This window comes from Dipodomys spectabilis, unplaced genomic scaffold (genome assembly GCF_019054845.1).
Source record: "Dipodomys spectabilis isolate Male_0828 unplaced genomic scaffold, ASM1905484v1 ptg000173l, whole genome shotgun sequence".
Taxonomy (NCBI): Eukaryota; Metazoa; Chordata; class Mammalia; order Rodentia; family Heteromyidae; genus Dipodomys; species Dipodomys spectabilis.
The window spans coordinates 12,028,311-12,050,944 of NW_024870850.1; the positions used below are offsets into that span (position 1 = coordinate 12,028,311).

General features: G+C 55.6%; 2 protein-coding genes across 2 annotated transcripts; one reads left to right on the forward strand and one right to left on the reverse strand.

Moving 5' to 3' along the window:
- Nucleotides 1-103: 103 nt before the first annotated feature.
- Nucleotides 104-14,052, forward strand: Brme1 (break repair meiotic recombinase recruitment factor 1). The gene is made up of 8 exons (XM_042693655.1): nucleotides 104-134; nucleotides 3,870-4,020; nucleotides 4,900-4,975; nucleotides 5,621-5,731; nucleotides 6,911-8,086; nucleotides 11,155-11,252; nucleotides 13,543-13,635; nucleotides 13,920-14,052. The coding sequence occupies exons 1-8, from the start codon at nucleotides 104-106 to the stop codon at nucleotides 14,050-14,052; spliced, it is 1,869 nt and encodes a 622-aa protein (XP_042549589.1).
- A 1,171-nt stretch (nucleotides 14,053-15,223) lies between these two features.
- Nucleotides 15,224-18,721, reverse strand: Nanos3 (nanos C2HC-type zinc finger 3). Its single transcript, XM_042694030.1, has 2 exons — nucleotides 18,250-18,721; nucleotides 15,224-15,285 (listed from the first exon to the last, which is right to left on the reverse strand). The coding sequence occupies exons 1-2, from the start codon at nucleotides 18,719-18,721 to the stop codon at nucleotides 15,224-15,226; spliced, it is 534 nt and encodes a 177-aa protein (XP_042549964.1).
- Nucleotides 18,722-22,634: the final 3,913 nt, after the last annotated feature.

Genomic DNA, 22,634 nt, shown 5'->3' on the forward strand with positions numbered 1-22,634 from the left:
AGTGCCAGCCTTGAGCCAAAGAAGCTCAAGCCCCAGACTGGCCAAAAAAAAAAAAAAGGAGTGACTTTTGTTTATTCTTTTCAGACTTCACAAGGAAGACACAATGAATAAGAGAAAGAAGCCTCCCACATCAGGTATTTCATATATTCAGGTTGTTTTTTATTTATTTGTTGCTTGGTTGTTGTTGGTTTTTGTTTTTAGTGCTGGCAACTGGGGCTTGAACTCTAGGCTTGGGTGCTGCTCCTTAGTTGTCGTTTTTTTGTTTTGTTGTGTTGTGTTTTGTTTTGCTCCAGGCTGGTGCTCTGTCACTTGAGCCATAGCTCCACTTCCAACCTGGGCTTCTTCGAACTATGATCCACAGCTTTTAGCCTGCCAAGCAGCTAGGATTGCAGGCGTGAGTCACTGATGCCTAGCTAGCATTTTTTCCTTTAAATTGTTATTATTTTTTTCCGTGCTGGAGATGTGCTAGGCAGGCACTTTTGCCACTGAGTTAGTTACATGTATACCCAACTCGGGCCCAAGTTCCTACTTTTTCTTTTGTAGTTTGTTGTTGTTGTTGCTCTGGGCCTGGGCCCTGTCCCTCAGCTCTTCAGCTCAAGACTAACACTCTACCACTTGAGCCACAGCTTCACTTTGGTTTTCTAGTGGTTTATTGGAGGTAAGAGGCTCACGGACTTTCCTGCCTGGGCTGGCTGGCTTTGAACCATGATCCTCCGATCTCAGCCTCCTGAGTAGCTAGGATTATAGGTGTGAGCCACTGGTGCCCGGCTTCATATACTGTTTTGTAGAATGGGAACTTCTTTGTTTTGTTTTGTTTTTTGGGTCTGGTCGTGGGGCCTGAACTCTGGGCCTGGGCGCTGTCCCTCAGCTCTTCAGCTCAAGGCTAGTGCTCTACCACTTGAACCACAGCGCCACTTTTGGCTTTTTTCTTTTTGCTTATATGGTGCTGAGGAATGGAACCCAGGGCCTCATGCATGCAAGGCAAGCGCTCTACCACTGAGCCACCTTCCCAGCCCCAATGGGAACTTCTTTGTACAACTACTTAAAGATAATAATAAAAAATGTATATATATATATATGTACACATATATACATATATATGCATATATATATATATATACATATATATATGCATATATATAAAGCTAGGTTTGTGGCTGGGAAGGTGGCTTAGTGGTAGAGTGCTTGTCTAGTACCCATGAAGCCCTGGATTTGATTCCTCAGTACCACATACACACAAAAAACCAGAAGTGGTGCTGTGGCTCAAGTGATAGAATGCTAGTCTTGAATAAAAGAAGCTCAGGACAGTGCCCAGACCCTGAGTTCAAGCCCCAAGACTGACCAGAAAAAACAGAAGAACTAGAGTCTTGCTATATTGCTCAGACTGGTTCTGAACACCTGGACCCAGGCGATTCCTCCCAACTCAGCCTCCCAAGTAGATCAGGTCACAGGTCACAGGTCGCCTTTGGCCTAAGCTGGCATGGGTTGGTGCTTCTGCATTGGGGAGGAGCATGGGAGAATTTGTTGTAGAAATGTCTGCAGCTGGGCATTGGTGGCTCATGCTTGTAAATCCTAGCTACTCAGGAGGCTGAGATCTGAGGATCATGGTTCAAAGCCAGCCCAGGCAGAAAAGTCCATGAGACTCTTATCTCCAATAAACCACCAGAAAACCAGAAGTGGTGCTGTGGCTCAAGTGGTAGAGTGCTAGGCTTGAGCTGAAGAGCTGAGGGACAGTGCCCAGGCCCAGAGTTCAAGCCCCATGATCGACAAAAAAAAAAAAAGAAGAAGAAGAAGAAAATAGTTACCTAACGCAGTACTGTAAGCCAACAAATAAATAAACAATCCAGACCGGATGGAGAGGTGTGTCTAAGGAAAAGTGAGTTTTCCCATGTTTTTCCCAGTCTGGCAGTGAGCCCGTGGCTTAGCCATGTGGCTCCCAGGTTTCAGGGCAGCCATACCCAGAGATGAACCTTGCCTAGGATTTGAAGTGTTGCAAGGCTCTTGTCAGGGTGGGTAGCTGAAGGTGGCACTCTGAGTGGCCAAAAATCTGGGTTCTTAACTTTTCTTGCTCATTTGGAGATAGTACTGAGGCTGTTGCCTCAGTTTCTCCTTTGGAAAACCAAAAGTAGAAAATACAAGTTGGGTTTTTGTGGGGGGTGGGGGGTAGGGGGTTTGTGCCAGTTCTGGGCTTGAACTCAGGACATGGGTACTGTCCCTTCGCTTTTTCTGCTAAGGCTGACACTCTGCCCTTTGAACCACTGCTCCACTTCCAGATTCTGGGGGTGATTAATTGATATTAAACATCTCACAGACTTTTCTTGCCTGTGGTTTGGCTTTGAACTGCGATCCTCCTCAAATCTCAGCCTTCTGAGTAGCTAGGATTACAAGCATAAGCCACCAGTGCTCGGCAGAAACAGATTCCTTACAACTTAAGAACTATCATTTTACTTAGGGAATGATGAACTTACAATGGCACCCCCTGTTTTTTTCCAAACAGAAAAGAAACACCATCTGAACACATTCAGTGTAGAGAGGAGAGAAGCAACCGGCTGTGTGGAGAAAGGAAGGGGACAACTGGGGACAGCCAGGCCCACCCAAGATGGGTCACTTGGGACCTCTCTTGGCAGTAGATTCCCTGGTTTGCTGGACTCTGTGTATCCATAGATGGGTTGGGGCAAAGATCAGGAAGGTTCTGGAAGGTAGTGAAAGAAGCCAGTTCTCACCCTCCGTGGATGTCCTCTGGCACTGAACACAAAGCTTAGCCTTATTTTATCTGAAATTAGTCCCAGGGGGCAGATCAAAGGAAGGAAATCAAGAGTTTCTCTTCCGTTGAAGATTTCACTTTTCATTTTGGTACAAATGTCTATGGACTCAGCCAACCTTAGTGTTTGCAAATCAGTGGTCACAAACCACGCCAACAAAGCTATGTATTGTTGGATCCTTCCTGGCTGCCCAGGAGATGTGACAAATAATCATCAGAAACGTGTGTGTGTGTGTGTGTGTGTGTGTGTGTGTGTGTGTGTGTGTGTGTGTTTGTGTGTGTGTGTGTGTGTGTGTTTGTGTAGACTGGGACTTGAACTTAGGGCCTCAAGCTCTCGCTTGGCTTTTTTCCACTCAAGCCTGGCACTCTGTGACTTGAGCCACACTTCCATTTCTAGTTTTTTGCTGCTTCATTGGACATAGGAGTCTTATGGAACTGGTCACTGGTGGCTCACGCCTGTTATCCTAGCTACTCAGGAGGCTGAGAGCTGAGAAACCCATTTCAAAGCCAGCCAGGGCAGGAAAGTCTGTGAGACTCCTATTTCTAATTAACTATCAGGAAACTGGAAGTGGAGCTTTGGTTTAAAGTGGTAGAGAGCTAGCCTTGAGCAAAAAGAGCTCAGGGACAGCGCTCAGGCCCTGAGTTCAAGCCCCACAACTGACCAAAAAAAAGGTTTCATAGGTTTTCTAGCTCAGGCTGGCTTTGAACCACAATCCTCAGATCTTAGCATCCTGAGTAGCTAGGATGACAGACGTGAGCCACACTGGCGCCCAGCTCTGTAAAACTCTTCTTCTCAATTAGCCAGGAAAAAGCTAGAAGTGGAGCTGTGGCTCAAGTGGTAAACTGCTAATCTTGAGCAAAAAGTTCAAGGGCAGCCCCTAGGTCCTGAGTTTGACTGGCACAAAACAAAACCAGCGAACAACAACTAAAACACCACACCTCTGCGTCCTATGGTAGCCACACAAGCATGCCACACAAACAACCCGTTTAGAGCTTCGCCCCATACCACTCCACAGAGAGCAGAAGAGCAGGTCTGTCCTGAGCCAACTCGGGACAAGATGCCTCCTCCTGGTCTCCCCATAATTCCTTCATCTTCCTCTTCTTCCAGAAGAGGAAGGCCATCCCTCGAACCCCGCCAAGAGCCCCAGGTTGGAAAACTCCAACCAGGATACCCAGAGTAACAAGTTGGACCCTTTCTGTCATCCTGAAGAGTCAGAAGATGGCTCAGGATACTCATTCTCTGCAGAGCTTTGCCCCAGGTAGGTGACTTGGAACATTCCAGAAGGCATCCCCACTCACAGCCACAGCATAGCAGCTGGTGGGAAGGACGCAGAGGAGAAGCAGGCCAAGATGAGCCCTCCTACACCATGGCGCCTCCTGGGATGTCCGTCTGGCCTCTCCCAGCTCATCCTCCAATGCCAACACTATAACCAAACAACAGCTCACGAGTGGCTCAAGGTCACAGAGTTGTTCAAGATCACGCTCTTGGGCTGGAAAGGTGGCTCAGTGGTAGAGCACTTGCCTTGCATGCATGAGGCTCTGGGTTCGATTCCTCAGCACCACAGAAGCAGAAAAAGCCAGAAGTGGTGTTGTGGCTCAAGTGGTAGAGCACTAGCCTTGAGCTGAAGAGCTGAGAGACAGCGCCCAGAGTCCAAGCCCCATGACGGACAAAAAAGAAAAAGAAAAGGCCAAAAATTATATTTCCTAGGGGCTTGGGCTTAGCCCACACAAGGCCCTGGTTTCCATCCCAGCACTAGGAAAGAAAAATAACCATCTGCAGCCTCTCCCCATTAACCATCCTCTCTCCACCTCTGCCGTGTCTGGGGACCAAGATTCTTCCTCTGTGCAAGCCCTTTCCACAGCTCCCACGTGGGAAAGACACCATGCAGTCAGTGTTTGCTGGCTCTGCTTAACTAACCTCACACAAGACCTTCCAGTTCCCTCCACATTGCTCCCATGACAGGATTCCACCCTTTTCATGGCTGAGTAATACTCTGCCACCATCCAATGTCCATGTCTGTGGGCCCTGGCTAGGAAGCTTTGAGTGCCACCCTTCTAACCTCCTACCTCCTCCTAGCATGTGAGGTGACAGTCCTGGGAGACCTCACTTTCTCTCCATTTTGTCTTTCTCCACACAGCTCTCCAAATGTGGACACTCATGTCCTTGGGCCCCTACAGCGACCGGAAAAGGAGCCTGATCTCCCTCCTTCCCAGGTAAGCTGCACTGTGACCTTGGAAGTACAGGAGACCCTGCTGAGGCAGCACTGCCCCCGGCCACAGGGTGCGGGGGAGGAGGAAGGAGAGGAGGACTAGCAGGGAGAGGAGGAAGAAGAGGAGGAGGAAGAAAAAGGTGGAGGAAGAAGAGGAAGAGGATGGAGAGGAGTAGGGGGAGGAAGAAGAAGAGGGGGAAATGGAGGAGAAATAGGAGGAAATGGCCAGGCACCAGTGGCTCACGCCTGTCATCCTAGCTACTCAGGAGGCTGAGATCTGAGGATCATGGTTCAAAGCTAGCCCAGGAAGGAAAGTCCGAGAGACTCAGCTCCAATGAACCACCAGAAAACTGGAAGTGGCGCTGTGGCTCAAGTGGTAGGGCGCTAGCCTTGAGCTGAAGAGCTGAGGGACAGCGCCCAGGCCCAGAGTTCAAGCCCCACGACCAACAAGAAAAAACAAAAACAAAAAAGGAAATGGAGAGGGAGATGGAAGAGGAGGGGGATGGAGAAAGGAGAAGAGAAGGATCAGGGAGAGGAGGAGGAAGGGGGAGGAGGAGGGGGTTGGAGGACCAGGCAGAGGTAGCTTTTTCCAGGGCCTTCCCCTTCCTGCATCTTCATGGCTCCGGTGCTGGCTGTGTTGGCTTTCCAGGTTCCAGTGGGGAGGTTTGTCCCCCAGTTCGCCAGAGCCAGGAAGACAGTAGCCAGAAATGTGGAGGCCAGGGTGGAGGTCGCCACGAGCAAGCATAGGCCGGGCCGGCTGGTAAGAGGCTGGAGCTGGGGGCCTGGGCGGGCTGGGCACAGGCCTCTGTGTCGGGTTTTACCTCTGTCAGCCTTCGACTCTTGCTGTTCCTGCCCCTCCCCCTCCCCAGATGTGCACAGCTGGCAGCAGGCCCACAGGTCTGTGAGGCCTGCAGCCTCTTTCCTGAGTGTGCAGAAACAATCAGACTTATCCCAAGCCCTACGTCAGGTTCTCTGTCCCTTACCACTGGGAATTTGGGGGGGGTCACCATGTCTCACACAACCCTGGAAAAGGTAAGGTAGACAGTGAGGATTCACAGCAACTGTGCTAGGAACCAACCCTAGCCCCGAATACCCTAGAAAGCCTCGAGTAGCTGAAGCTGGCTGGCAGAGAGCCACAGTAAGGCAAATAAACAAGTAAACCAGAAAGATTACAAAGGTAGCATTCAGATTAATGGTGGCCAGGTGTTGGAGACAGTAGGCACCACATGGGGAGTAGGGGTGTAGCTATAAAGAGCAGCTGGAAGCAGGCAGACTCTTAACTCCAGGGAACCAGCAGAAAACCGGAAGTGGTGCTGTGGCTCACGTGGTAGAGCGCCTGCTTTGAGCTGAAGAACTGAGGGACAGCGCCCAGGCTGAGTTCAAGCCCCACAAGTGACCCCCCCTCCCCCCCCCCCCCCCGCAAAAACAAAAACAAAAACACAGCCTTTTTTTTTTCCGGTCATGGGACTTGAACTCTGGGCCTGGGCGCTGTCCCTCAGCTCTCCAACTCAAGGCAAGCACTCTACCACTTGAGCCACAGCACCACTTCTGGTTTTCTGGTGATTTATTGGAGATAAGAGTCTCATGGATTTTCCTGCCCGGGCTGGCTTTGAACTGAGATTCTCAGATCTCAGCCCCCTGAGCAGCTTGGATTACAGGTGTAAGCCACCAGCACCTGGCTTACAACCTTTTTTTGTCCATTGGTGAGGCTTGAACTCAGGGCCTGGGCGCTATCCCTGAGCTTTTTAACTAAGAATAGCACTCTACCACCTTGAGCCCCAGTTCTACATCTGATTTACACATGGTTCATTGGAGATAAGAGTCTCACTGACGTGCCTGCCAGGCTGGCTTGGAACTGTGATCCTCAGATCTCAGCCTCCTGAGGATTATAGGCGTGAGACACAGGCTCCTAGCCCCAGACTTCTTTTCCTTCCCACAGGAAACTCCGCCTGAGCCAGGTGCCCAGCCAGCTAGCACCCAGTCATTTGGGGACCCCCCAGAGCTCAACCTCCAAGAGACCGGGGTGCTGGGAGAGCAGGCCCAGGCCGATGACCCCTGCTCCCAGACGCTCACCACTGTGCCTGGCAGTGGCGATTCTCTGCCAGAGTTCTGTCCCAAAGTGGAGGAGGGGCTGTGCAGCCTGGAAACAGCCAGCTTGCACCCCGTGTCAAAACCAGGGGGCAACCATGAGCCTCCACCGCAGAGGCCTCAAGTGCCAAGTGATGGGCATCAGAGTGGGCGCCTGTCCGGCGGTGACGATGAAGAGGAGGAACCCGAATGTGGAGCCCCCCACGATGGGGCCGAAGCTGATCCGCCTGGGGTGGGGCAGGAAGCAGGAGATGGCATCCCAGGCTCTCCAGTGGGGTTCATTCCAGCCCTACACCCTGCCCAAGGCCTGAGCCCTCCCCCGATATTCACGAACACCCCATCAATGGCCCAGGGTCTCCCCGAGCCTGGGGAGCTAAGCAGCCAGGCGGGGGGAGAAGCAGATCGGAGCTGTCCCGTGGGCTGTTCCATGACAGAGACCCTTGTCATGGGGAACCTGACTCTGGAGGAGGCCGGGCCTCCGGCCTCTCCTGACAATCAGGCCCCTGAGCCAGACATCAGCGGGGCCCTGTGGGGCAGCGGAGGGGAGGCAGAGCGGGAGGAGCAGCCCCTCTGCAATGCCTCAGCTCTGGGGAATCCAGAGCCCACAGTGCATCCTGGAGATCCCGGCCTTGTAATCCTGGAAGTAGGTCCACAGGTTAATCGGACACCGGATCCCCAAGGACCAGAAGTGATGGGCGCACTGCCTTCCCTGGCACAGCCTGTGCGTGGAGAGCCAGCCGAGTTACCCAGCCAGTGCCAACAGCACCTCGGGGAGCTCCATCCATCCCCCCAAGTCTCCAGCCTGCTGAATGACCCAGACACAGCTGATGGCCCTCTGCAGGAGACCGCAGCCTGCTCGGGCGGCACAGGCACCTCCACAGACCGGCCGGGGCCACCCCAACTCTCTCTGGTTTCTGCAAGCCAGGTCTCATGGCCAGAATCGCCAGCCATGGAACTGGACTTCCTGCTGGACAGTCAGATGCAGGATGCCCTGGATGTCACCGATGTGGAACTCCCCCCTGAGCAGGTGAGCATGGCCGTGTGCCCCGAGATGTCCCGTGGTAATGGAAGGGGGGGGTTGTGGCATCCGTTTACCCAGCAGACTCCTGGGTTGGGGGTTTGTGCGTGTGCATGCGTGCGTGTGTGTGTGTGTGTGTGTGTGTGTGTGTGTGTGTGTGTGTGTGTGTGTTGCTGGGGATGGGACCCAGGGCCTGGCATTTTCTTTCTTTTTTTTTTTGGCCAGTCGTGGGGCTTGAACTCTGGGCCTGGGCGCTGTCCCTCAGCTCTTCAGTTCAAGGCTAGCATGCTACCACTTGAGCCACAGCGCCACTTCTGATTTTCTGGTGGTTCATTGGAGATAAGTTTCACAGACTTTGCTTCCCTGGGCTGGCATTGAACTGCGATCCCCAGATCTCAGTCTCCTGAGTAGCTAGGATGACAGGCGTGAGCTACTGACACCCAGCATGGGCCTGGCATTTTCTGGGCAAGCGTTGTACTGCTGAGCTGTACCCTCAGCTCAAACTGGGGGTCCTCCTCTGTCTTCTCGGAACAAAGAGCTGTCTTCTTTGATTGTATGGACCCAGGTTATGGCTCCTGAGCTGTGGCCGAGGGAAGACTAAAGGAGCTTCTGGGATGTGGGGTCAGGTGGGGTCAGGTGCACCCAGACGGAAGAGTCCAAGGAAGCAGGACCAGGGGCGTGGCTCCGTGACAGGGGCGTGGCTCCTCGGCTTCCTGTCACCAGCAAGTCAGAGCCACCCAGCTGCCAAGCAGGTTCCCATGGGCAGGACAGATGCCCCACCCCCACCCCCAGCAGGATGGCAGAGGGGAGGGGACTCCTGGGAATAAGCAGAGATAGACCCAGAAACCAGCACCAAGGCCTCCTGTTGTCCTGATGGCAGTGAGTGTCAGAGAAACCCTGGTCTCCTGCTCTGTTTAATGGTAATTATTGAGCAGTTACACATCTGGGCCCGGGCGGGGTAGCCATGCAGTAGGGTTTAGTTTTGTTAGGTGTGGCTGAGCGGGGCCTTGTGGGTCAGGGCTCCAGAGCTGAGCACTTGGCTAGCTGCAGGAGACCCTGGGTTCCATCCTCAGCACTGCAAAAGCAAGCAAACAGCCTGGTACCAGTTTCTCAAGCCTCTTAACTCTCTGAGTAGCTAGGATTACAGGCATGAACCACCAGCATCCAGCTTCTAATTACATGTTTTTTGTGCATGTGTGCCAGTCCTAGACTTGAACTCAAGGCCTGGGTACTATCCCTGAGGCTTTTTTTTTTTTTTTGCTAAGGCTACTACTGTGTCACTTGAGCCACGGCTTCACTTTCAGCTTTTGCTGGTTAATTGGCAATAAGAGTTTCACAGACTTACTTGCCTGGGTTGGCTTTGAACCGCAATCCCAATTTCTGCTTCCTGAGTAGCCAGGATTACAAATATGAGCCATGGGCACAAATTGTCCTATTTGTTTGTTGGTTTATTTAGACAGTTGTGAGGCTTGAACTCAGGACCTGGGCGCTGTCCTTGAGCTCTTCTGTCAAGGCTAACACTCTACCACTTTGAACCACAGCTCCACCTCCAGTTTTTGAGTGGTTAATTGGAGATAGAGTCTCTTTGGGAGGGGGCAGGCCCTGAGAGGGTGGTTCAGTGGTAGATAGTGCTTGCATTTTTAAGCCACAAAGTTGGCTACAGAAAAGACTCTAGCAGGGGCTGGGAAGGTGGCTCCGTGGTAGAGCGCTTGCCTTGCATGCGTGAGGCCCTGGGTTCGATTCCTCAGCACCACATAAGAAGTGGCGCTGTGGCTCAAGTGGTAGAACACTAGCCTTGAGCAAAAGAAGCTCCGGGACAGCGCCCAGGCCCAGAGTTCAAGCCCCACGACCAACAAAAAAATGAAAGAAAGGAAGGAAAGAGACAGACACTGGAGACTCAGTGAGTCTGAAGCTGGTGTGTGTCCCAGCTTCTGAAACCCTGACATCTGGGGCATAGTCATTTTGGGGGGTCTGTAAACTTGGTGAGGTGTCCCCTTGAGGCAGAGATGCTGGGTTCAGGGTGTTCCTCACCGTGCTTCTCTGAGGCTCTCCTCTCTTCAGGGGCATGGCCGGCTGCCTCCCCCTCTTCTCTTCTTGCCTCTTTGCGCGTTTTGGCCTGGTGATCGATGATGAACCGGACGCCTGAAGGAAACGACCCGGAGGGAGGAAGGGTGTAGGTGGGATCCGTGTCAGAGGCTCTGACCTGTGGTTGGGCAGCTCCACTGCTGTGGGCCTGAGATGAGATCATGGCGGGGAGCGAGTGGGGAGCTTGAGGCGTCTCTCACCATTGCAGCCAGGAAATGGAGCGCTGAGGAGGGAAAGAGGAAATGTGTTTTGGGAATAACCTGCACCATTCAAAGGCCACGCCCACTGTGACCTGCTCCCTCCAATTGGCAGAGGCCACACCCACAGAGGCCCTTCACCAGAGGCTGCCACGCCCACAGCAGGCTTCAACACAAAGGCCCCGCCCATGGTGACCTGTTTCTTCCAATCAGAAAGTACCATTGTCCCTAGCAATCTTTCCCTTACCAGCAAAAGCCCCACCCACAGTAGCTTGCTTCCTCTCACTAGGTTCTCTCCCTAAGCAGCCTACGAATGGTAAATCTGTGGATAACATCAACGCACATGATTGAATAGGGGACTGGGAAGGTGGCTCAGTGGTAGAACGCTTGCCTTGCATGCGGGAGGCCCTGGGTTTGATTCCTCAGCACCACAGAAGCCGAAGTGGCGCTGTGGCTCAAGTGGTAGAGCGCTTGCCTTGAGCTGAAGAGCTGAGGACAGCGCCCAGGCCCAGCATTCAGGTTCCACGACCAACAACAAAAAAAGCCTACAAGGTGGGGACCAAACCCCCAGCATAGGAACCCTGAGGGGGGACAGTTCATATCCAAATGACAACAGGTGAATGTCACAAAACCACACCACCATAGACACGTTGATGACACTGTTGGTAAACTGCCCCCTAGTGGGGGACTGCGGTTGCTTCAGGAAAGGCGCGAGACCCAGCTCATGAAAGAACTCGTGCCTTCCGTGTCCACTGCTCCAACATGGGTTCTTCACATACTGCGCTCTCCTCCTAGGGCTTTCCCGAAGGGACAACGCCAGGCCTCGAGTGGCCTGGCCCCAGCCCATGTGCCACCATCGGAGATGCGGATGCAGTGATGGAGGCGAAGCTGAGGTAAGCCCCTGACTGGCCAGCCCTGTGCTCTGGAGGGTAATGAGTGCTCCCCAGTTCCCCTCACCCGCTAGCTAGGGAGAGTGAGCCTCATTTTTCACACTGCCTGTGAACCCCTGGCTTGTTGAAAATGGAGACCAGCGATCAACTAAGCCAGTCTCTGTTCCCAGGAGCCCAGTGATACCAGATCTGTAGGTTCTGTGAGTCTGTGTGTATAAGAGTTTCTTGGGGCTGGGCGGTGGTAGCTCACACCTGTCATCCTAGCTACTCAGGAGGCTGAGATCTAGGATCATGGTTCAAAGCCAGCCCAGGCAGGAAAGTCCGTGAAACTCTTATCTCCAATGAACCACCAGAAAAGCGGAAGTGGGGCTGTAGCTCAAGTGGTAGAGCTCCCCTTGAGCTGAAGAGCTGAGGGACAGCGCCCAGGCCCAGAGTTCAAGCCCCATGGCCACCAAAAAAATAAATAAAAGAATTTCTTGGGAACAGGGATTGCCCATGGGCAGGGGGAAGAGACTGGGCAAGGAGCAACCATCCCGGGCTCCTCAACCCTGCCACGCATGAGACTCTCATGTTCCACCTCCTCCTTTCCTCTCCTGATCTGACAGCCCAGGCCAGCCACCATTTCCCTGATTTTCGGTCATCAGTGTGCAGCGTGTGTCTGTGTGTCCGTGTCCGTGTGTGTGTGCATGCGTATGTGTAGAACATCCCTTCCCCTGCCATCCCCGGTTTATAACTCCACTCCCAAGCTCAGCAGTAGTGGAGGACAGGTTCGTTGTGTGCGCCGTGGAGGAGGGACACTGCCCTCCCTGGTTCCCTCTCCTTTCCTTCCCCCAACCCCTCCCCCTCCCCCTCTTCCCTGGCACAGCCTAGACTGGGCTGAGGGAGGAGGCAGAGCGCTGGCCTGAGGTCCACACGGGGAAGGCCCTGACCCTTCTGCCAGCCCAGCTGCTGTGCCCACAGGTACTGGCCAGGCCCACTCCACATGGAGGTGCAGACGTACATGCACCCAGCACTAGCCCAAACCCTAACCTCACGGGAACAGCGATCCTGTCCTACCCTAACCCTAACCATGCCTTGCATGAGCCTGAACGCTGCCCCTCACCTAACAACATCCTTTTTTTTTTCCTTTTTCTTGTCAGTCGTGGGGCTTGAACTCTGGGTCTAGGCGCTGTCTCTCAGTTCCTCAGCTAAAGGCGAGTACTCTGCTCTACCAGTTGAGCCACAGCACCACATCTGGTTTTCTGGTGGTTCGTTGGAGATAAGAGTTTCTCAGAGCCGGGAGCTGGTGGCTCACGCCTGTCATCCTAGCTACTCAGGAGGCTGAGATCTGAGGATCATGGTTCAAAGCCAGCCCAGGCAGGAAAGTCTGTGAGACTCTTACCTCCAATAAACCAGTCAAAAAACCGGAAGTGGCCCTGTGGCTCAAGTGCTCGCCTTAAGCTGAAGAGCTGAGGGACAGAGCCCAGGCCCGGAGTTCAAGACCCAGGACCGACAAAAAAAAAAAAAGTCTCATGCACTTTCCTGTCCAAGCTAGCTTTGAACCATGATCCTCAGATCTCAGACTTCTGAGTAGCTAGGATTATAGGTGTGAACCACTGGTGCCCACCTGGCACAACAATCATCTTAATCCCAGCCTTAAACCTAGCTCCCCTCCCTCTAGATCCTAATTCTAAACCGAACCACCTTTGTAACCATCTCCCGAGGCCCAATGCTCCTCGGAACCCTACCCAACCCTGGCCAAACCTCCACTTAATTCCACCCCACTCCTGACCCCAGCTGTACCCCAGGCCACCCTGTCCCACCTCGTGTGGAAACTTCCTTTAAACTAGCCCTTCCCATTACCATCACCTACCTGTACCCTAATGATTAGTCTTAGCCCAACTCCAACCCTGACCGAACCATGATACCCCTTGTCACCCCAACCCTCTTCCTCTCATCCCACACAGCTCCCCTTCCTCAGCGCTGGGCTGCTGGCTCCGCACTTTCTGTGGGGTGACAGGCCCCACCCTGGGACTAGCGATGGAGCACTGGGCAGCCCCAGAGGTTCAGGGTGCTAAAGGTAGTGGAATTGACGCCCAGGACACATTGGGAAAGAACTTCCCAGAAGCCTGAAAGGGCTCCCAGATAACCAGGATTTCAGCTGGATGGAGCCGAGAGGCCCAGGCGGGAGGAGAGGCAGGGCACAACAGAAGAGCGAGGCGCTGGGTCCTGGGGAAAGAGAAGAGGCAGAGGCCAGAGGAAGGCCTCCAGCGGGGCATTGTGGGAAGCTCAGCAATAACTTCCCTCTTCCCAGGCCAGTCGGGGGAACCTGGGTCCCTGAGCCCTCCCGGATGGAGGATGCCACTGACACCGTGCGTGGCCTCATCGTGGAACTCTCCAACCTCAAGTAAGTTGGGGTGTGGCTGTGGGGGGTCCAGCAGGTAGAGTTGGGGGTAACCACCGGGACGCAAGGAGAAACTGAGGCAAGAACCACCTGTAGGCAGCAATTCTCCTGCAGGTTGCTACCGCCATCACGATCACACCAAGTTGGGCTGGAGGAGGCGGGGTTGGGGTAGCCCCTCGCTGCGCAGGTGCAGCCCACTGGAGGGGTTCTGGCTGGGCAGCGGCCTCCGTCCCTGGGGAGGGTGACTTCTGGGGGACTCCGACCATGGTGCTCCTTTTCCCACGCAGCCGACTGATAATGAGCACCCACCGGGATCTGGAAGCCTGCAAGCGCCTCAGTTCCCGCAAGGCAAAGGCACCCCATAAAGCCAAGGGGTCTGGGGGCGCCCCCCTGGGGGAGCAGGGCTGGAGGGCGCTGTAGGCTGCCCGCACAGCCTCAGTCTGGAGTTTCCAGGTAGGAGCACCCAGCTTTTGAAATCCCTCTTGCTCCCCTGGCTGACTCCTCCAGAGGGTTGGCCTGGGCACCCCCACCCCCCCAGCAGACAGGAAGTGAGTTTTCCACAGGTTTCCATCCGAGGCCCAGGGCCGGGACCCGAGCCATCCCCGTGCCCCCCACCCCCATCCCCTTAGCCGTGTATCTGGATTTGCAAATTGATGTTTGAATTTGCTCCCCTTCCGGGAGCGGCCCCTGGTCCCTTAGTTGTCTTCCTCCTGCGTGCGTTTTGGCTTCTCCTGGGACGAGGTAATAAATGTGGGTGGGCCCTCGTGACTTGCCGTCAGAGTGGAGGCATTTCCGGTCCCCCACCCTCCGCCTGCCTCTGGCTAGTACTGAGGCTTGAACTTGGCCCCGTGCTTGTCATTTGAGCTTTTACTGCTCAGGGCTGGCGCTCTACCACTTGAGCCACAGCTCCACTTCCAGCTTTTTGCTGGTTCGTTGGGCTAGAAGTCTCATGGCTTTCCTGCACGGGCTGGCTTTGAACCTGGATCCTCAGATCTCGGCCTCCTGAGTGGCTGGGACCCCAGGCTGCGACCGCCACCGGCTCTCTTCCTGGAATTTGACCTCTGCTCAACATGTGCTTCTGGGCTGGGGCCCCACGGTCACCCCGACCAGCAGTGTCTCCCTCCTTCCCTTCCCACGTCCTGTGCAGGACACCACGCCCGCGGCTGCACCTCCCCCGACCTCTCCCCACGTGCTGGGCTCCATAACTCACTAATGTGTCCTCCCGCCCCAGGGCCAGCGCCCACGGGTGCCGTGACGCCCCAGGTGTCCGCATACCAGGTCCTGTCCCTCGGTTGCTGGGAAGGGGCCCCTGGCGGTGGGGATCTCTTCTTAGTGTCCCGGCCCCCTCCCCCTCCCCGCGCGCATGGGCCTCTGGGAGAGGCGGAGGAGGACCCCAGGCCGGGTGTGGGCTCCGGAGGGCCCGGCCCCCCTCCCGCTGACCCCGGGCCAGGCCTCTGGGAGCTCGATCCACGCGTGAACTTTATTGTGCGAGGGGTGGGGCGGCCCCGCCCCCGGCCCGCGGCCGTGCCGGGCCCCGCGGCGGCGGGGCGTCCTCGGGAAGCGCTGGGCGGCGGCGGCGGCGTCCGGGCGCTCAGGAGCTGGGCGGGCAGGCGGGGGGCGACGGCCCCGCGGGCTTGCCCGCGCCTTTGGAACCTGCGGGGAAGAGGAAGGCGGGGGAGGGAGCTCGGTTACTGGGGGCCGGCGGGGGGGTTCCCCGCACCCCTCGGTCCCGAGACCCCCCCCTGCGGCGCCCCCGGCGGACCGGGCAGGGCGAGGGCGCGGCCCCGGGAAGGGCACACCCGGGGCGCAACAGGTACGAAAGCCAAGCCTCGCTGCGGACCGGGCCCCCCGCGAGCCGGCGGGCCCCCCCCCCCCCCCGCTCCCCCTCCGAGGCATTCACGTGGTCAGAATGAGTTTTCCTCCAGCAGCCCCGGGGGCCGCGGGCTCCGGCCGGCCGGGCAGAGAGAGGGAAGCGGGTGCTGGGGGCGGGGCCTGGCGGGGCGGGGCCTGGCGGGGGCGGGGGCGGGGCCCGGCGGGGGCGGGGCTTCGCACAGCCCCAGCACCAACCCAATCATCGGCCATCCAGTCCCTCAGTCAGTAAGGGAAGACCCCTGTGTGCCATTAAAAACTGCTGGGGGGGGGCGGGGCTGGGAAGGTGGCTCAGTGGTTGAGCGCTTGCCTTGCATGCCTGAGGCCCTGGGTTTGATTCCTCAGCACCACATAAGAAAAAAGCCAGAAGTGGCACTGTTGCTCAAGAGCTAGAGCACTACCCTTGAGCTGAAGAGCTGAGGGACAGCGCCCAGGCCCAGAGTTCAAGTCCCACGACTTTTTTTAAAAAGCCGGTGCCGGTGGCACACACAGGTGATCATAGCTACTCAAGGATCAAGGTTCAAAGCTAGCCTGGGCAGGAAAAGTCTGTGATGAGACTCTTGTCTCCAGTTAACCACCAAAAAGCAGGAAGTGGAGCTGTGGCTCAAGTGGTAGAACACTAAGCTTGAGCTATAAAAGCCCAGGGACAGCACCCAGGCCCAGAGTTCAGGCCCCACAACCAGACCCAAAAAAAATAAATAAATAAATAAATAAAAGCCCAGGGACAGCACCCAGGCCCTTGAGTTCAAGCTCCAGGACCACACACACACACACACACACACCTACCTCAAGAAAGCGTGACAAGAGAGTAAAACAGGCTAGGCTGGGGGCAGGTTCCAGGGAAGGGGGGAGTTGGTCTGGCTGAACTAGTTCATGTCCATATGCAAAAATAAATGAGCGGGGCACTGGTGGCTCCCGCCTGTCATCCTAGCTATTCAGGAAGCTGAGATCTGAGGATCACAGTTCGAAGCCAGCCCAGACAGCAAAGACCCTCCCATCTCCAATGAACCACCAGAAAACCAGAAGTGGCGCTGTGGCTCAAGTGGTAGAGTGCTTACCTTGAGCTGAAGAGCTCAGAGACAGCACCCAGGCCCAGAGTTCAAGCCCCACAACTGACCAAAAATCCAAAAGGAGAAGCTGGGCACTGGTGGCTCACTCTACTCAGGAGTTTGAGATCTGAGGATCGTGGTTCAAAGCCAGCCTGGGCAGGAAAGTCTATGAGACTCTTATCTCCAACGAACTACTCAGAAAATGCTGTGGTTCAAGTGGTAGAGCGCTAGCCTTGAACACAAAGATGCTCAGGGACAGTGCCCAGGCCCTGAGTTCAAGCCCCAGGATTGAGGGGGGGAGGGGAAGAAGGAAAGGGGAGAGGAGGGAGGAAGTGAGCGAGGGTTCGTCTTGGGCTGGGGTGACGTGTCTGACAAAGCCCTTCTTGCAGAAAAACATCTTTAAAAAAAAGGCAGAAAAATGTAGATAAGGACCAGACACCTGGGTCAGGATGACTCCTGTAATCCCGGCTGACACCGGAGGTGGACGCAAAGGTGAGGGCTGTGACGAGGACAGCCTGGGGCACAAACAAGCTCCTGTGAGCCAGCTCTGAAGGAGGACTGGAGTCTGAGGCCAGCCCCCAGGCAAGACATGAGACCCTGAGCTTACCTGAGAAACAGCTAAACCAACAACAGGGTGCAGGCCGAGGGTCACGGGAGGAGACCTGCCCCGGCATGTGTGCGGCCCAAGTTCAAACCCAAGTACCACAAAAGAGAAAGAAAGGCACGCAGGCCCTGGAGAGAAGACCTGATGTGGGAGACCCCACACCCTCACCCTGGGCCCTGCTGTACCCCTGATCTGGGCCCGGCAGCTGGCCTTAACTACAGCTACACTGAGCCACTTCACAGTGATGTTCAGCCCACGGTAGTGGGCAGGAAGTCTCCCCTGAACCCCACTCCTAGAACCCCCCTGGGACTGAGCCCCACTCTCCCTTCTCAGGCTTTGCCCTACTGCTCACTTTTAGAGCCGAAATCTCAACTCTCTCTCGCCCCCCCCCCCCCCATACTGGGGATAAAATGCTAGGATTCACACAGGAAGGAAAAAGAGAAAGCACTCTATAGTTCAGCTCCAATCCTAACCCCAGTCTGAACTTTTCAGAAGACCCCCCAATGACTTACAGACCCCTCTACCCCAAAATCTTTCCTCCCCCCCCCCATACAGACACACACTACCATACACACAGACAATGGACTTAAGTTCAGCCCCAAGGCCCTGGGCCACACTCCGTAGCCATTTCCAGGCTTCCAAAAATTGCCTCCTCCAGGAAGCCCTCCAGGACTCCCTCATCTCATCGGGATCAGTGCCCAGCACCCGACTTACGGAAATCACAAAAAGGCACCGTTCTGAGAGGCTGTGTAAATCCTCCCTGGTCATGCAAGCTTCTAACCACTCACTCGTGGGAAGCCGATCACACCCCCAAACCTAGATGACCTCCTAGCCACCCCAACCCCAGGCATGGAGGTAGTTCCCCCCCAGTCCACCCCCTGCCCAGCAGGCCCAGATAGGGAGAGTGACCTGTCCAAGATCACACAGCAGATCCTGACTCCAGCTCCCCACCCCTTCTACCTGGTAGTCCTAAGGCTCTTGTGAGCTTCTCCCAACAATGGGGGGAGGTATGGTGTTAGGGTTAACCCCACCTCACCGGGCACCAGAAAGCAAGCCTAGGACCGATCCCCCCTCCACACCCAATCCCCTGAACACCTGCAGCGGGTCCTCCTCCTCCTCGGCGGTGGCCGGCATCTTGAGCTTTCCCCTTGTCCGGCCGGGCCAGCTTCTTGCCCGCTGAGTTGCGGGTGGTGTAGCTGTAGACCGAGGTGTAGCCCTGGCCGGTGAGCGGGCAGAAGCGGCGGGTGTGGGCGTGGTCCTGCGTGGCACCACACTGCGGGCACACGTAGTCCCGCAGGATGGGGCACAGCACCCGGCCGGCCTCGTCCTTCAGCACGTGGGACTGGTAGATGGCCCGCGACTCGCCGTTGTGTTTGCAGAAGGAACACAGGCGATCGGCAGCCTGCGCAGGCCCGGCCGGGGGCTCCTGGCACTCGGGGCTGGAGGAGGCTGGGGCTGCCTTGGGCTGGGGGTCATCTAGCCTGACCTCCGGCTCTTCTTCTCCACGCAGACTCCCAACCAGATTGGCCAAACCCAGGTAATCGGTCCACAAGTTGAATGTCCCCATGGCTGGGCCCAAGCGTGCCAGGCCGAGGGAGGCAGACAGAGAAGGGACCTTTGCGGGACTCCAAGCTCCCTCCTTCTGCCCTTCCTCTCTCCTCCCCGAGCCTGAGATTCTGCCTGGGGGCGCTCTCCTTCCCCCGGAGGGGCCGAGCAAGAGGGGGGCGGGGCAGGCTGTGGGAGGTTGCCTATAGGAACTGGGGTTCCTCACACCTGCCCTGGCGGGGATACATGGTGTCTGTACGGGGCACCCCCACGCCAGGGCCTCCTCTCCCCGTGGGAGGTGGGGGGTGGGGGGGCCTCCACTTGGCCACAGGGCAGTGAGGGTCAGTGGGAGGACTGAGAAAAGTCTAATAGCCTGGCTTGGATCAATAATTGACTCCTTCATTTCTTCCTCCTCCTGGGACCCCTGGAGGTGATTGGGAGGGTGTGTGAGTCCCAGCTGTCTGTAGGGGTAACAAGAGCTAGACCCCGCCCTGCCCCCCCCAAGTTCTGGCCTCCCTCCGGGAGCTTCAAACGCACCAAAGTGTAACAGAGAAGCAGGACTTCGCCTGCCCCAGTTCAAAGCCTTCCTCCTCCTCTAACCTTGAGCCCAGTGGTGACTGCAGGGAGGATGGGGGGGTCCCCAGAGAGCAGGGGTCGGAGCAGGGCCAGGATCTGCCTAGGGGGGTCCAGGGGGGAATCCCTAGAACTCAGCCCTTTGATCTCCAGAACAAGACCTCAGGTTGGTTGTCTGGAGGATGGGTGGGGTCAAAAGTTCCTCAGAGGAGGTGGGGGGGGGTGAAAGACCTGGGTATCAGGAGCCAAGGTTCAGTGTCTACCAGATGTGGGTATCCATCTGTCTGTCCATCTACTCATCTATCCATCTATCCTCTCTCCACTCATCATGCATCTGTCCATTCCTCCATCCATTCTTCCATTCATTCCTCTACCCATTCACGGGTGGCAAATTAGCTGACAGATGACCCCCCCCACGCCCTAAGAGACACCCAGAAACTCTATCTCCTCCCTATGACCTCCCCTGGCGGCTCTTCCCTGGGGAGAATAGCCGTCAGACTCTGTGTAGGACTTCTTCCTAGGGGCAGAAAAATCTCCTGATCACTGTTGTTGTTGTTGTTGGTCGTGGGGCTTGAACTCTGGGCCTGGGCGCTGTCCCTCAGCTCTTCTGCTCAAGGCGAGCGCTCTACTACTTGAGCCACAGTGCCACCTCCGGTTTTCTGGTGGTTCATTGGACAGAAGAGTCTCATGGACTTTCCTGCCTGGGCTGGCTTTGAACTGCGATCCTCAGATCTCAGCCTCCTGAGTAGCTAGGATGACAGGCATGAGCCACCAGCGCACAGCTTCAGGGTCACCTCCAGCCGAGCTGAGGCACCTGCCTGGAGGAACCCCTTGAGTCCTCAGCCAGGCCTTTGCACCACAAGCCCCTACTTAAGGCTTTATACATATGCTTTGCATCTTAAGCATATCATTAAATCCACAGGATGGTGACCAGTGCAGATCTCTCCCCCAAAATCAGCTTCATTATGTGAAGTGAAATGTGAGATCTCTGCCTACAAGGGAGGGATTAAACATGATCAAATACCAAAACACAAACAAAAACCCCTACTTCTTCACAGTCCCTCATTTCCCCCCCCCTTACCACAGCCCCTCCCATACTCCCTGAGGCCTGGGAATCAGACATTTTTCCTAACTACTTAGCTCCAGCCGCACTGGACTCCTTTCTTTCTTTCCCTTCTTTCTTGGTGCCAGTCCTGGGACTTAAATTCAGATCCTGGGTGGGGTGTCCACCAACACTACTACTATCACCAAGGCGAGCATTCAACCACTCGAGCCACAGTTCCACTTCTGGTTCCTGGCTGGTTCCCTGGATAAGAGTCTAGGTGATTGGTCTGCTCTGGGTGGCCTCCTACTGTGATCCTCAGTTCTCAGCCTCCTGAGGAGCTAGGATTCTAGGTGTGAGTCACCAGGGCTCAGCTACCACTTTTGTGACTTATTTGATTAGAGACATTAAGAATCTGGTGGTCAGCTGCTGGACCACCCACCGATAACATACACACTCTGGTCCATCCGTCCTTCCATCTGTTGTATATCCATCCACCAGCCATCCATCAGCCATCCATTTACCCATCCATCCAACCTCCTCCCATCATCCACCCATCCATTCATTCAGCCACCATTCATCCATTCAGAAACTCCACAAAGCAAATTTACCGCCCCCTCCCAATGACTAACGCCAGCCCCCCAGGCAACCAGAATTGATTTCCCCCAATTCCAGTCTCAGCCCATCAAAACGCCAGAAACCAGTGCTCCTCCCCAAAGGGTGGAGTGGTTGGAGGTCAGGCTTTGAAGTGCTGGAGATCTTGGGTAGGGACAGGGGGAGGGGGTCTGGGAAGGGTCCCTTCCCGACCCCTTCTCCCTTGGGCTGGGAATGGTATTGCCACAGTGACATTCATCCTTCCATGGGTCTGGTCCCCCAGTCCTCACAACCCACCGACAATGAATGTGGATTGTGACCTTCAACGGGAGCCCATGGGGGGGGACTGTGCCTGGCTGAGGGGAGATGTCCCTAGATTCACAAGATGGCGATCAGGACCCGGCAAGATGGCAATTCCAAGTCTCCGGGTACACTCAACGGTCGGTGGTTTGTCTGAACTGCCCAAACTCACCGACAGGTTGAATGTTCCCCGAAACTCTTGGTTAAATTCTCAGTGACCTGGAATGGGAGAGGTGGGAGGCCACAGACATGGCTGGAGAGAGGAAAGGGGGGTCCCCTTTGGCTGCTTGGGGATCAGTGACAAATCCCTCAGTTCTCATTCCTGCACTGGTCCCTCCCCACCGACTCTGGGAAGGGTAGATTTCCCCCATTTGTCAACTGGCAACGGAAGGGAGGGAGGGGAGGGGGCGGACTTCCTTGGAGCCCAGGAAGTCTGGTAGCCATCCTGTTCTGGTCCCTAGATACACAGAGAGATAAACATGGATTTTAATACAATGTAATGCCTTGGAGGGTTCCACCAAGAGTGCAAAAGACATCAACAAGGCATTTTAATACAATGTGCTTTCTGTGAGTTTCACCTGTGCCCGGGCCACCAGCTTTTGAGACGCAATAAACTTAGGAGGGGGTTGGGGGGGGGGGAGGCAGAGCCCCCCCCACTTAGCCCCCATAGGCTGGGAAACCAGATCCTGTGGGTATCAGCTTCCAACTGCAAATTGGCTTCCCATATATGACAAGGGGGTGCAGGCCTCTTCATTTGTGAAAGAGCCCCCCAATTCCTCCCTCTTAAGTTCTGCACACCCCATCTGGGTGTCCCTAAAGCAAAGCCAGCAGCTTCTAGCTCACTGCCCCACCAGCAAAAGGGGTGATCGCTCCCCACCTGAGTTTTGGGACCCCCTGAAGAATGCTTCAGGTGTAAAAATTCTGATTTTTTTCTTTCTTTTCTTTTGTGCTGGTCCTGGGGCCTGGCGGCTGTCCCTGAGCTTTTGTGCTCTGGGCGCTCCTACCACTGGAGCCACAGCTCCACTTCTGGCTTTTTGATGGCTTATTGGAGATCAGAGTCTCAGGGAGTTTTCTGCCCTGGCCGACTTCGAACCAGGATCCTCAGAGCTCAGCCTCCGGAGTAGCCGGGATGCCAGGCGTGAGTCATGGACACTCGGCTCTAATTCAGGAGTCTGTGGGTAGAGTGTGCCTTCCCAGGCACAAAGCCCTGAGTCCCATCCACCTCCCCACCACCAAGTAATTTTCCTCCCTAACTCTTTTCCTCTCACTGAGGGGAGTATAGAGCCCCAGAAAGAACCTAAGGATGCAACCCCAAGTTCGCCACTCCTACACGGACCCCACAGGCTCAGGCCGCGCCCCCGGGCGCCCTTCCCCGGAACCCCGCCCCTCTCCCTAAGCGCCGCCCCCAGAAGCCCTTCTAAGCTCC

What these genes read in the sequence shown, in the direction of transcription:
- Brme1 (XM_042693655.1), top strand. Translation starts at nt 104, where the DNA reads ATGAATAAGAGAAAGAAGCCTCCCACATCAG. An exon ending in AGCATAGGCCGGGCCGGCTG is followed by an intron (nt 5,732 to 6,910) that starts GTAAGAGGCTGG and finishes TCCTTCCCACAG; the next exon opens with GAAACTCCGCCTGAGCCAGG. An exon ending in GTGGAACTCTCCAACCTCAA is followed by an intron (nt 13,636 to 13,919) that starts GTAAGTTGGGGT and finishes TTTCCCACGCAG; the next exon opens with CCGACTGATAATGAGCACCC.
- Nanos3 (XM_042694030.1), bottom strand. Translation starts at nt 18,721, where the DNA reads ATGGGGACATTCAACTTGTGGACCGATTACCTGGGTTTGGCCAATCTG. An exon ending in AGGAGGAGGACCCGCTGCAG is followed by an intron (nt 15,286 to 18,249) that starts GTGTTCAGGGGA and finishes TCTTCCCCGCAG; the next exon opens with GTTCCAAAGGCGCGGGCAAG.